The following is a 13742-nucleotide window of genomic DNA, read 5'->3' as shown; positions in this document are numbered from 1 at the left end:
TGAGGTAACCCAAACCCAGAAAGACAGTTATGGTATGTACTCACTCATTGGTGGATTCTAGATATAAAATGAACAATCAGACCACAACCCATAGAACCATAAAGGCTATATATATATAGCATGGAGGTCCCTAGGACGACTGTGGCATATAATAAATTTCAGTTTTACTCAATTATTGAAAAAAAAATAGCCAAATGAATGGAAACACATGAACTATGAACCAAAGGCTGAGGGGCTCCCAGATGGATCAGGCCCTCTGAATAGGTGAGACAGTTGATTGGCTTGATCAGTTTGGGAGGCATCTAGGCAGTGGGACCAAGTCCTGTGCTCATTGCATGAATTGGCTGTTTGAAACCAGGAACTTATGCAGGGACACTTGGCTTAGTCTGGGAGGAAGGGACTGGACCTCCCTGGACTGAGTCTACCAAGATGATCACAGTCCTCGGGGAGGACTTGTCCTGGAGGAGGTGGGAATGGAGGGTGGGCTGGGGTAAGGGGAGGGTGTGGGAGGGGGGAGAATAGGGGAACCCATGGCTGATATGTAGAACTGAATGGTATTGTAAAATAAAAAATATATATCACAAAAATAAATAAATAAATAAATAAATAAATAAATAAATAAATAAAACAGGACTTGTAGGGCTGGAGAGATGGCTCAGTGGTTAAGAACACTGACTGCTCTTCCAGAGGTTCTGAGTTCAATTCCCAGCAACCACATGGTGGCTCACAACCATCTGTAATGAGATCTGGTGCCCTCTTCTGGCATGCAGGCAAACATGCTGCATACATAATAAATAAATCTTTTAAAAAAATAAAATAAAAATAGGACTCTTAGTGGACATGGTGGTGCATGCCTCTAATCCCAGCACTTGGGAGGCAGAGGCAGGAATATTTCTGAGTTTGAGGCCAGTATTTTATGAATCACTAATACAGAAAATGCTGCCAGCCAGGCAGTGGTGGCACATGCCTTTAATCCCAGCACTTGGGAGGCAGAGCCAGGCGGATCTCTGTGAGTTCAAGGCCAGCATGGTCTACAGAGTGAGATCCAGGACAGGCACAAAAACTACACAGAGAAACCCTGTCTCGAAAAACAAAAAACAAACAAACAAACAAACAAATGCTGCCAATTGGTATTTGTCTTACTGTACATTTACATCATTTTCAGAAGGATTCAAAGGGTTATAGTTGGAGAGAATATGTGGATTAGAGTCCAGTGTGGGGTGCACACCTCTAAGCTAGCATTTGGGAAGTGGAAGCAGGAGGATTTAAGATTTTGAGGCTAGCTTGGGCTATATGAGAACTGGTGTCAAATAAAAGAATGAATGAATGAATGACATGTGCCTTAAGGCTTTTGTGACATTTAAGATGTAAAGAAGGAAATTAAAATGCAAAACACTAGGCAGTATCTCTTGGCAATAATTTCAGTGAACCTGACTCTGTTACAGAGAAAATCAAGAGTCGGTGCAGTACACACAATTATCACTTTATGCCAAGGGAACATATCTTGTGTTGGCAACAGTATACCTCTTGCTGACAGAATTCTAGGTGGCTGATAGATTTTATTAACCATGTTGGTATACAGGCCTCTTTCACTGAAAAATGTCCAGGAGAGATGAAGAGAACATACCCAAAATTAAGAGGGAGAGGCCAGGAACTGTGTTCAGGAGGCATTCTCTAAGGTCCCTGTGCCTGGGACTCAGAACTTGAGGGGAATGACAGGTCAGTACTCAGGCTGTTTTTGTCATAGTACTTGTCAAACCCCGGCTGCATAGCAACCTCCATGGCCAGGACCTTGGGAGCACTGCCCCTATACAAGCACTTCATATTGCTCTCCGGGCTTCTCAGATGGGGGCTCCACAGACCAGGGGTGGTTGCAGGACAGGCCACAGTCAGCATTCACATAGTCATCCAGGCCATCAGTATCCAGCTGCTGTCACCCTTCCTTCTCTGTGCCTCAGTCTCTACGAAGCACTGGCAGAGCTCCTTGGTGATTTCCATACTTCGCAGCTCACATTCTACTTCGTCATTTAAATCCAGCTCCAGCTCTTCCTCTTCATGTAGTGCTCACTTTCTTTTGTGGATGCCTGGGTTCTGCTGTCATGCAGAGGCTGCCAGGCTCCAAGGATGCCTCGCCTCATAAGCAAGAGAGCTCCAGAGAACTCCATAGGGGGAGAACCATGGGAAAGTGAAATAGGAATCCCTAAACTTTCTGTAGGCATTCTGTGATTTTGAATCCAAACCACTGCATGATGATAATGTCACCAGTATCTTGTACATACTCTGTGAGAATACCACAGCACAGTAGCTCTCCATTTTGATGCCATTACTGCTGTCTCCAATTGCAAAAGTTCAATTGCAGCTTGAAGATCTCAGGCAGTGGGCAACCACAGGCCTAGTTCTCAGTGTGTGTGTGTGTGTGTGTGTGTATGTGTGTGTGTGTGTGTGTGTGTGTGTGTGTGTAGGGTGGTGGTGAATTCTTAATAAGCTCTTGAATAAATGATATATAGATCTAATAGTAGGATGGTCTTAAACTCCAAAAGCCTGAGAGACAATGCTTTTTTTGCTGTTTGTTTTTTAGGATTGTTGTTGTTTATTTGTTTTTGAGACAGGATTCTGTAGCTGGAGAGTTCTCCAGTCCTGCCTGGCCCACGGTCAGGACAAAGCTCTCTCACCCACCAATCCCACAGCTGCTCAAACCCAATCAAGTAAACACACAGAGACTTATATTAGTTATAAACTGTATAGCCATGGCAGGCTTCTTGCTAACTGTTCTTATATCTTAAGTCAACCCATTTCTATTAATCTATAAGTTGGCTCGTGGCTTACCGGTATCTTAACATCTTCTCATGGCCTCAGCCTTCCACTTCCCAGAATTTTCTATTTTTCTTGTCCCGCCTATACTTTCTGCCTGGCTACTGGCCAATCAGTATTTTATTTATACAGAGCGATATCCACAGCAGGATTCAGGACCTTATGTAGCTCCAGTTGGTCTGGAACTTATTTATTTTTTTTTATGTGCATTAATGGTTTGCCTACATGTATGTCTGTGTGAAGGTGCTGGATCCCCTGTAATTATGGTTACAGACAGTTGTGAGCTGCCATGTGGGTGCTGGGAATTGAACCCAGGTCCTCTGGAAGAGGAGCCAGTGCTCTTAACCTCTAAGCCATTTCTCCAGCCCAGGCCTGGAACTTTCTATGTAAACCAGGCTGACCCTGAAATTCTGGCCCTGTTCCTGCCTCTGCCTCCTGAGTGCTAGGATGACGGCAGTGTGCTACCTTACCTGGCCTTTAAATCAAGAATAACTGAGAAGTATCATGAGGTAGCAACATTGCCCTCTGATGTCTATTTTGAAGTGACACACTCACTTCTTTGGAAAAAAAAAACTCTGGATGTGATTAAATTCTGGCAAAGACCCACCTACTTCTATGTGAAACAGGTGAGACTTGATTTGTAAAGCCAATGTGAGTAATCTGAGGAGGTTAATGTAACTAGTGAGATGGAGAGCAGCTGTGTTTACCTCACACTCCTCCCTGTTTTTCTGTTTTATTTATTCATTTATTTTTACTTTACTTACTTATTTTGTGTAGGGGCATATGGAGATCAGATGACAACTTGTAGGAGGCAGTTCTTTTTTTCTTGTAGGTCCCAAGGACTAAACTCTGGTCATCGGGCTTGGCAGCAAGTGCCTTTTACCTAGTGAACCATCTGGCTGACCCATTCAGCTGTTTAAAAGATAGCCAAAGTCTTTTAGCTATGAGAAAAGTAATTCTGTGGTCTTATCAAATCCTATAATGCAGATGCTATTCTGTTCATGGATGTCAATTTTTGCTATAGAAAATACTTTTTAATGGGATGGAGAAAGCAGTATCAATGTTCAGATACAGGACTTAATACACAGTGGTACTTAAACCAAATTCTAAAAAAAGTTTTATTGCATTCTATTTATTTATTTTTTTGTGAGTATAAAAGTAACACAGAATGCTGTGGGAGTCAGAGAATAACTCATAGGAGCAGGTTCTCTGCTGAAAATTGAACTCAGGTCGGCAGGGCAGTCTTGGTGGCAAGTTCCTTATTCACTGAGCGATCTCACAACTCCCCAAATTCTTTCTCAGTATTATTAATTTTCTACACTAGTACACAAAATATTACATTTCATCAATACATCTTCACACGTATCATTATTATCACTGAGCCAAATTCTTACAGCGTGTCAGCTACTTCTGTTTCTATGACCATAAGCAATTTAGAGAGGAAACTTATTTTTGGCTGATGGTTCCAAAGGGTCAAAGTCCATAATGGTGGTAAGGCTTGACAACAGGTAGGAAGCTGGACAGTCACATTTTGACTGTGTACAGGCAGCAGAGAGCAGATTGGAAGCAGGACAAGGTTTCTTCCATCTTTAATAGTTTTAAAATCTCTCTCTCTCTCTCTCTCTCTCTCTCTCTCTCTCTCTCTCTCTCTCTCTCTCTCTCTCTCTCTCTCCTCTCTCTCTCCCTCCCTCCCTCTCTCATCCCTCTCTGTTGCACAACCTGGTCTCAAACTCATGGACTCAAGTGACCCTCCCATTTCTGCCTCCCAAGTCGCCTGAGACTATAGGTGCGTGCCACCGTGCCTGGCTGGTTCTTGACCTCTTTGGGTCAAGTAATCCTTTGAAAATCTGTTGAAAGCTGGTGACTCATTCATCCCTCATGGGGGGGAAACCACACATGCTTGCAACATATTGACTAGGGGATTTACACTAGAGTTCTCCAAGGAGAAATTTTATTTCCGGGAATTTATAAAATTGTCATGGTCTGTGTTTCCCAAGTGAGTGGCTGAACTTGGTGTCCAGAGAGTCCATACTTTTGAGCCTCTTCTGCATTTGCTTCAGAATACTAACCAGGCATGAATGATCTGAAGTTCCAAACCCTTCTGGCTTTATTTTAACCATGCATTAGTTTCAGCCAGATTCCCAATAGAATACAAAACAGGATAGATTGGAATCCCCCACTCTTCCTTGTCTTGATTCTTGCTCGTCCCAGTGGATCACCTTCTGATTATCTAGTTGGAGGAGAACAAATCAAAGAGTCAAGAGGCAGGTGAGAGCCGGACGCCTACACACCCGAGTTTGTGCATTAGATACATGCACAAAAGTGAAAAGAATCTGCGTCTAAAATCAGTGAGTAGACAGTAGCCTCTTCAGCACACCCTGTTCTTTCCTTGGTGTAAGTGAGCCTGGACCAGGCTGTGGATTCTAACAGCCTAGGAACCAGGGTCCCCCAACATGGAAGCTCTGGCCTGTCCCTGACTTCACAGCCCTAGTAGTCGTGGTATGAATGAAGATCTGGTGGCCCCTGTGAGACAAGCGTTAAGAGTCACAGCCCGCTGGGTTTGGGAAAGGGAAAGAACGCAGGAGAGGTAGGATTTTTTTTTTTTTTTCCTGGTTAAGATTCATGGGGAAAGATTGCTCTCTCTGCGTCCTTCCGTTCGACCAAGGTGTCTGTTGCTCCATAAATAAAGCGTCCTACTGCTTTGGTGAGCACTATAAAGGCAGCAGGAAGACTGTTCCCAGGGCATTCCGGGCAGGCAGAGAGCACAGGAGCCCAAACAGGTGAGTTCATCGCAGAAGATGCAGTAGGCTGCACCCCGCCCTGTTGTAACTCTCTAGGGATGGGACTGGTCAGGCGCCTGCGGGCAAGGCAGGAGAGGCATCAGAAAAGGCGAGACAAAAGGAAACTAGGGATAGGACCAGGAAAGTCGCTGTACCTTTCCCCAAGCGGGACCGCACTGCTGCAGCCCAGAGTGTGCGTGGAGCTGCCTCTGCTACCGAGTGCAGGGAGTACGGGACCCTTTCCCTGTCTCACGGGCCCGGGTCCGGTCCAGGGGAGATTTCAGAACACGGACAGCGCCCTGACTGCCCAGGGAGGGCACCCAGTCCAACACCCCAAGTCCCGAAAATGAGGCTCACTCTCTGGACATTCCCGGGTGTCTAGTGTGGGAGACACTGGAGTCCTCAGTTGCTGTCCTTCAGGTGGCCGTAGGCGCGGTTTGTCGTCAGCGCCAAGAACTGCAGGATCGGACCGGCTCTCTAGCGCGGCTACAACAGGTGTCACCCGCGGCTGCTCCCAGGTGCCAGCTGTGGACTGCTTGCCCGGTGCTCCCGAGTGTCTTTTCTCATCGCCTCCCTCCCGACCCGTGGTCGCAGGCCATGGCAGCGCCGAGCAGCAGGTCGGAGCCGCAGCAGCTCGCCGAGTACAGCTGCAGCTACGTGGTGTCGCGGCCAGTGTACAGCGAGCTCGCCTTCCAGCATCAGCGCGAGCGGCGCCTGCAGGAGCGCAGGACGCTGCGGGACAGCCTGGTGCGGAGCTGCAGGTACAGGGGCAGCCGGCAGGTGCCGGGGCGACCCTCCCGGGAAAGAAGCGCAAACCCGGCGGTGGGGTGCGGCATAGCCGCGGCGCTCGCTCCGCGCTTGCTTTTCTCGCACAGTTCCCAGACAGAGGCGGAATTACTCCAACTTTGTCTGGAGAAACTCCCCATTGGAGAAGGCGGTGTCCGGTCACGACACCACTCCAGTTTCACTTTTTCTCTTTTTCTCTTTTCAATGAAATCTGAAAGGCACCTTGGGGTCCAGTGGCTGTGTGCTTCCTTCTTGTGAAGGCAAGGCTAGGGGAAAGCGGTAGGAAAGGAGCTCATAGCAACCGATGATGGACAAGCCTGGTCACACCAGGGTCAGGGTCGCTTTCAGAGACCTGGAATTAAAGCTAGGAGACAGGTGTTCCAAGTGCTTGAGGAAGCAGTGGGTCCCCAAACCCCAATGAGCCCCAGAATCAGACACCATAAACTTAAAAAACTTGGCAGACACTCAAATAATCGCCAGATTTTCTTCATAAAAAAAAAAAAACCACTCTAAGTACCTAATATTTAAAGTATATGCAAAATAGACGGGTATTAATACCTGAGATTTTACTATCATCCCCTTCAGTAATGATCATTATGAGATTAGTTCATCTTATCTCACTCACCGTCACTCACTTGCTTCCTCTAGCATTATTTTAATATACTATTTTGTTAATTCTTTGAAGTTTGTTTTGTTTTGTTTTTCGAGACAGGATTTCTCTGTTCAGTCCTGGCTGTACTGGAATTCACTCTGTAAACCAGGCGAACTCAGAGATCCGCCTGCCTCTGCCTCCCAAATGCTAGGATTAAAGGCATGGGCTCCAGCATGATTTTTTAAAATCCCATGTATTGGATTTTTGTTCTGTTACCATTCTCCCTTGGTATCTATAAGGGATTGGTTTTTAGGAACCCCATAGCAGACCACTCAAATTTCCAACTCCCATATATATAATAGCTTAATGTTTGCATATAATCCATACACCCTCCAGTAGTTTCAACTATCTCTAGACTATTTATAATACCTAATACCATGTAACTGCACTGTTAACCACTGTCACACTGTAAAGTTTAGGAACTAAGGGGGGAAACCCCTTCATATGTTCAGCACATTTTTCTTATGTTTTTCTGTAATAGGTTGAACTCACAAAACTTATACAAATTTATACTTTGTACCATGTGTCAGATAAGGAGGGACCACCATACCTTTTTTTACTGTGTACCTCCAAGGATTTAAAAATATATAATTATGTTTTATTATCCACCTAAAATAATCCCTTAATGTCAAACTTGGATGACCTATTAAACTTTGCAATTATTTCATAAATATAATTTTTAAAGATACTTTTAAAAATGGAAGTCTATCTATTGGCATTTTTCTTCTTATCTAGAGGTTGTCAAATTTCAATTGCTAACTGACACATGGTACAAAGTATAAATTCATCACACTGCAAGTTTTGTTAAAAGTGGCTCTAAGCTTGTATTGCCAAAACAGCTCTGTGTTTATTTTTCTTTAAAGAAGGCAATGCCCGTGTTAGGAGCCTAAAAATTAATCTCACACAGAAACTCCACACTGATCATTTTCTGGCTGGGTCAGAAAATGGGTTCTTGTGTAGGGATATTTTCTCAGAGGATTAAAAGTGTGGATGAAGTGGGAGACATTTAATCCTCTGTTGTGTCTTAGAACAGTCCATTTGAAAGGACAGATGTCCATTTGAAAGGACAGATGCAGCTCTTGGCAAAACCATGCAAGCACTTCAGTGCCAGTAGTCTCCTCACACAACTAATTATTTTTCTGACTAGTCATTTTTTTTTAAAAGCTGCAGAATTTGGTTCATGACTTTGTGATTTGCAACTGGTTATGGCCAAAACTGGATCAGACATCCTATTTTCCTGCTTTTTGACAGTTGCTCAAGAAAGAGAGCCTTTGGTATACTGAAGACTCTCCTGCCCATATTGGACTGGCTCCCCAAATACAGAGTCAAGGAATGGTTGCTGAGTGACATCATCTCTGGAGTTAGCACTGGGCTAGTGGGTACCCTACAAGGTAAGATGCTGGTGGACAGGTCTCAAGTGATGGTGAGTTACTGTCTCTTCCCCACTCCTCCCACCGTGGACCGAGTGCTCACTCTCCTCTCAGGACCTCACCCTTTCTCTAAGGTGCCTTAGCAGAGTCACCTATCTTCTCCTCTTTCATAAAGATATTTTCCTAGGAAAGATTGTTGTTTCTCTAGTTGTGTGGCTCCAGGTTACAGAGATGTCCCAAGCCAGAGATCCCTAAAGATACTGACCACAGTACACAGAAAGAAATGTGCATTGCATCGTGGTATGTACTCACATAGCTAAAGTTTTGTAAAGTAATACAAATAATATGTTCTGATATTCTCTATTATGTTCTGATGGTTTTTAAAAACTAATTCTTTAAGCTCATTGGATTACTTTATTTCCGTTCCCTGCACAGATCTTGACCTGCAGTGTGAAAGCACTCTAAAGGAAAGAGAGAAGTATCTTAGCTTGGATTGTACTCCCAGTTCTCCAAAGCTTCCAAATCATGACAACAGAACTCATTTATTTGGTATAATTTACAGACTACCTAGTGGGTAGAACTAGGTAAATTATCAAGACTAAGATGCAATGAAGGAGCTCATAGCCCATTGAAAAATGAATGCTCATAGTTCAGTGTGCTAAGAACTGTGGCAGGAGAGATGTCCTCTACTAGGATAATGGCAGTGAGGTGTATTTTACCCCCTCTTCTAGGATTGGGGGTAGCTTCCTGGAAGTAGAGTGATCAAAGATTTCTCCTGAAGGTGACAGATGAGTCTGCCAAGAAATGGGAAGTGGTGTAGGGGGTGGGCATGTGGAGAAATAGCTTGAAAATAGACTGTTTTAGAAACTTGTAATAAATGTTAGGCAATGTTGTGCATTAAAATCTGGCTGTGGCCAGGCAGTGGTGGCACATGTTTTTAATCCCAGCACTCAGGTGGCAGAGGCAGGTGGATCTCTATGAGTTCCAGGCCAGACTATAAAGAGAGTTCCAGAACAGTCAGGGCTACACAGAGAGACCCCTGTCACAAAAAAAAAAAAAAAAAAAAAAAAAAAAAAAAAAAAAAAAAAAAAAAAAAACATGTGCATCACTGCTGCCCAGCTGCAGAATTCTTTACTTGGTGCTTATTTTATGGCACAAAGGCTACTAATACTTGACAAGCTAAGGATTACTCAAGTTTACTCAGAGCAGGCACGGGGACATCCCCACAAAGAAGGAAAAGGCTCTGCAGCCCCAGTGTAGAGCCTCAGTTGGACCCAGTGTGCTCTATATCCCAAAGGTGAGGGGTGGGGTATGTTCTATACTGTGGCTCTAAAGTCTGTAAAGTGAGTTGGCTGTGATGGTGCACGCCTTCAATCCTAGCACTTGTGAGGCAGAGGCAGGTGGGTCTTGAAGTTTGAAGTCAGCCTGGTCTACACAGAGAAATCCTGTCTCAAAAAACCACTAAATAAATGCCATAAAGTGGCAGCATCCAGGGCTCCTGGGGAATAGGAGCCTTCTCCATCCCATGGCTGTTGAGGCCCTGTCTACCACAGAGATCAGCTATAGTAGGTAGCTCAATCAATATTTAGTGAAAAGGACTGAACTTCATCCCTGGCAATAAATCATTTGTATACATGAAAAATGTGGAGTTTTTTAAGGGCCCAGGCATTCTCAGTTGTCATAGACAAGTGTGTTATGAAGACAAATTTTACCACTGGGAGATGGAATTCAGTGGCAGAGTGGAATCCCAGTGGTTTTCCCCAGCAGAGGGAAAAAAGATAAATTTTGCTTAATATGTATCAGATACATTTCCTTTCATTCTCATAGGAACTCCGAGAGAGGGTTACTATTACCATAGCCCCTTTAACAATGAGAAAGTTGTTAATTCTTGCCCAGACCTTGGTGTGGGTGAGTGCTAGTGCTGGGACTTGAATCCTGTCTGACCCTACATTCTTAACTTGTACACTGTAGTTCCTCATTTTACAGATGGCTTGTTTTCCAGAAATAATGCTATAAACTTATCTTTGCTAGGTATGTTTCTGGAAGATAAATTTGGCTCACACACACTTGCTTATTGATCATGCACATAATAACCTTCTATGGCTCATTCTGTACTTCAGCAATTCAGCCATCACTAACAGACACAGACCTTGTGGATCAAGTCCAATGGTAGAGGTAGGAATATAGCATGATAGGTGCTCATTTGGGAAGGAAGGGCTATTTTATAGACTGTGGTAAGGAAGGCCTAAATGAAGAGAAGAGATTTAGACAGAGCCAGGAGATGACTGGGAGCCACCCATGTGATAGCCGAACTAAGACTACCACGTAAAGATGCAAAGGACCTGAGGACAAACAGGGAGGAAAAGGACTAGACAAGGCCAGGGTCTGGGTGAAGCAAGGAAACACTCTCAGGGGCCTGATTAAATAATGTTCCCAAGGCAGCTCATTGCTTCCTCCTAAACCCAGCCCTGAGGGTAGCTTTGCCGCCTTGAGCTGAGTCAGACAGGACTTAGAGAGCGCTGCAAGATATGAAACACATTCTGCAGCAGCCATCATCATGTTCTGCTAAGTGCAGCTGAAAACCGGGCAGCTCGGCCAGGCAGTGGGAAGGCACACTCGAAAGGAAATGCAACTGGCTCACCAGGCCGAGCTCAGTTCCTGCTGGGGCTTGGGAGCATCGGTTAGTCTTGGTGCAACACTTCCATCTAGATTATGTACTTGCTTGAAAGCTATTCTGGAGCACATGAATGTCTGGGAGGTGGGCAGGCGGTTCCAGGTGAAAGGAAGGAGTTGGGGTGAAGGCAAGGGAACATTTGTGAAATCCCATGGGCTGAGCTGACCCAGGATGGAAGTGAGGGCAAGATGGCACAGTGGTGTGGACAGAGTGGTTGGTTCAGAGTAGAAGTCTTATGATGATAAAGCGATGGATGCTCCAGTAAAGATTCCAGAGTGTGTAGGCTGGAGGGCTCCAGGCCACAGCTAACGAGAGCTAGGCTCAAATGGGGACTTTGGAGGCTATACTGCAACTCCAGTGGTGACAGAGTCTATGACTTGCTTGCTAGCTGGCCCCTTGAAGTGCTGGGAGAAAAGTCTGGGTTTGCTCAGTGCTGGGGTCTTTTGATTCCTAATATTAAAAAGTAAATTCCTATTAAGCAACAAAAGACCTACAAGCCATTTTATTGGAGTCTTTACTCATAGCTATAGGGAGTTTCCTGTCTGGTTTTTATCTTGGACATTAATTGATTTATTTAATACATAATAGGAATTTATTTCTCAGTTTTTAAAGCTAAGGAGTCTGAAGTCATGACCTGTTGGGTTGTATCCTCACATGGTGGAAGGCCTTTCCTTTCAGATGGTTTCAATTTAGCTTACATGCCACTGTCCTATCCAGCCTATGCACCAGCAGAGAGTTCACACTTTCAATCAACAGTTTCTTTACAAGCCATATTATATCAAAAATGTTGTACCTAATTCCTTTGTAACAAAGATAACTATGTTGTACATGAATAAAAGTTACCCTAAATAGACAGTGTGTGAGAACTGAAAACATCCCTGTTTCCCAGGCATATTAAGACGTGTAGGCAGAAGCACAGAGAAGAGAAATGAAGAGATCCAGCACCTTGTTCAGGGAATGCCCAGTTTGAGGACTTGAAAACTGTCCATAGGAAACAGGCGGGCTGTGCCTTCATGCTCTGTTCCTTTTCCTATTGTGTCTTGGCGAATCTGCCTCTTCTGTTCCTGGGAGAGCTGATTATTGCACTTCCTAAAAGTGCACCGGGGGTGGGGGTGGGGGGTGGTGGGTGGTGGTGGTGGTGGTGGTGGTGGTGGTGGAGGAGGAGGAGGAGGAGGAGGAGGATGATAGCTCAGCAGTGAAGAGCCCTTGCTGCCCAAGCATGAGGGTCTGAGTGTGAGTCTCCAGGGTTGAATTTTCACTCCTAAAGTGTGAATTATGCAGATATACCATGTGTTAAGGCATGCTGACTACTGAAATGTTTAACTAGGAAAGAATATGTTATTATCCTTTTCCAACTCCTATGTCCACTGAAATGTTGGTTTCTCCATAGCCTGAGATCCATAGCCCAGAGGCTGCCTGGCATAGCCCACTGGTGGGTCAGCCTCCCTCATCAGGGTAGAGTTGTCTTGGTTTTTTTTTTTTTTTTATCTAACTTCTGTTCTTTAGCAAAGAAAGATAAAGTGCAATGGTGCCTGCATCCTTCAGAACATAGAGAAATATGGGTTCATAGAGAACTATTCACATAAGCTGGTCTGGGCTTTGGGACTGGATTAACCAAATTATACCGGAACTGATTTAATTATTTTCCAACTGATATCATCAGCCAGTGACTGAATTACTGAGCAATGGAGTCAGTTCATCTGAGCAGGGGATGGGTGTAGAAAGCCTCATTACCCCAGCCAAGTCATATTTCACATCTTAGCATAGCCGAGGTCTGCATGCAAAACAAGAAAACCACACAGGACCAGCTGATATTTTGAATCCATGAACTGAGAATGTCTATGAAAAAGCATTTCTTTGTGTGGTAAAAACATGCTGTAATTTTTGTTTGTGACTCTTACTGTGTTGGTTGTACCTTAGGGATGGCTTATGCCCTGCTAGCTGCAGTTCCTGTTGAATACGGTCTCTACTCTGCCTTTTTTCCTATCCTGACGTATTTTGTCTTTGGGACATCAAGACACATCTCAGTTGGTAATTACAAGCATATTTTACAGCTATATTTGTTCATCTATAAATGTTTCTGCTATGATATATATATATATATATAATGCCTCCAGACCTTTGCCAATGAGTCCTAGAGGAACCAAACTTCAGGGTTTTGCCACTTTCTTTATTAAATGGCATTGCTAGCTTTATACATAACTGTGCTTTTAAAAAATGCAATTGAAAGACTGAAAATTAAAGCTTACTTTTGAGTTTTATCACGGCTTAAATTTGTAAATGTAATGAAATTGACTCTATATTTAAAAGTGATCTCTTCCAACATATGACAGAGAAAAAAGTCTTTACCAGATCTAAATCCACTTATATTACTAGGTTAAATTTGTATTTACTGGCCGGGTGGTTAATCCCAGCACTCGGGAGGCAGAGGCAGGCGGATCTTTGTAAGTTCAAGGCCAGCCTGGTTTACAGAGCGAGATCCAGGAAAGGCGCAAAGTTACACAGAGAAACCCTGTCTCAAAAAACCAAAAAAAAAAATTGTATTTACTGAATTATGGTTACCAAATACATATTTGTTATTTTATAAAGGAACATAATTATTTCAGTAAGGAATATTGGAAGACTGGCAAAATCCTGCCAACACAATTTAGAAAAAGCTTTGTATTACT

The 13742-nt window shown here is 44.0% G+C and overlaps 1 protein-coding gene and 1 pseudogene across 1 annotated transcript in view; one reads left to right on the top strand and one right to left on the bottom strand.

The window, feature by feature from the left end:
• Positions 1-1314: 1314 nt before the first annotated feature.
• Positions 1315-2350, bottom strand: LOC114708462 (annotated as a pseudogene).
• Positions 2351-4565: 2215 nt separating this feature from the next.
• The window catches only part of Slc26a4 (solute carrier family 26 member 4), a 49100-nt gene continuing 39923 nt past the window's right edge, over positions 4566-13742 (top strand). Inside the window, exons 1-4 of the mRNA XM_037210483.1 lie at positions 4566-5591; positions 6012-6352; positions 8281-8420; positions 12994-13104. Of these exons, the coding sequence (XP_037066378.1) occupies positions 6189-6352; positions 8281-8420; positions 12994-13104 (415 nt within the window). The 5' untranslated portion in view covers positions 4566-5591; positions 6012-6188. The remainder of the gene's footprint in view (positions 5592-6011; positions 6353-8280; positions 8421-12993; positions 13105-13742) is intronic.

The sequence above is a fragment of the Peromyscus leucopus genome, chromosome 14 (genome assembly GCF_004664715.2).
Source record: "Peromyscus leucopus breed LL Stock chromosome 14, UCI_PerLeu_2.1, whole genome shotgun sequence".
Taxonomy (NCBI): domain Eukaryota; kingdom Metazoa; phylum Chordata; class Mammalia; order Rodentia; family Cricetidae; genus Peromyscus; species Peromyscus leucopus.
Note: the sequence above shows the minus strand (reverse complement) of the source record. Positions and strands in the feature narration are given on the sequence as shown.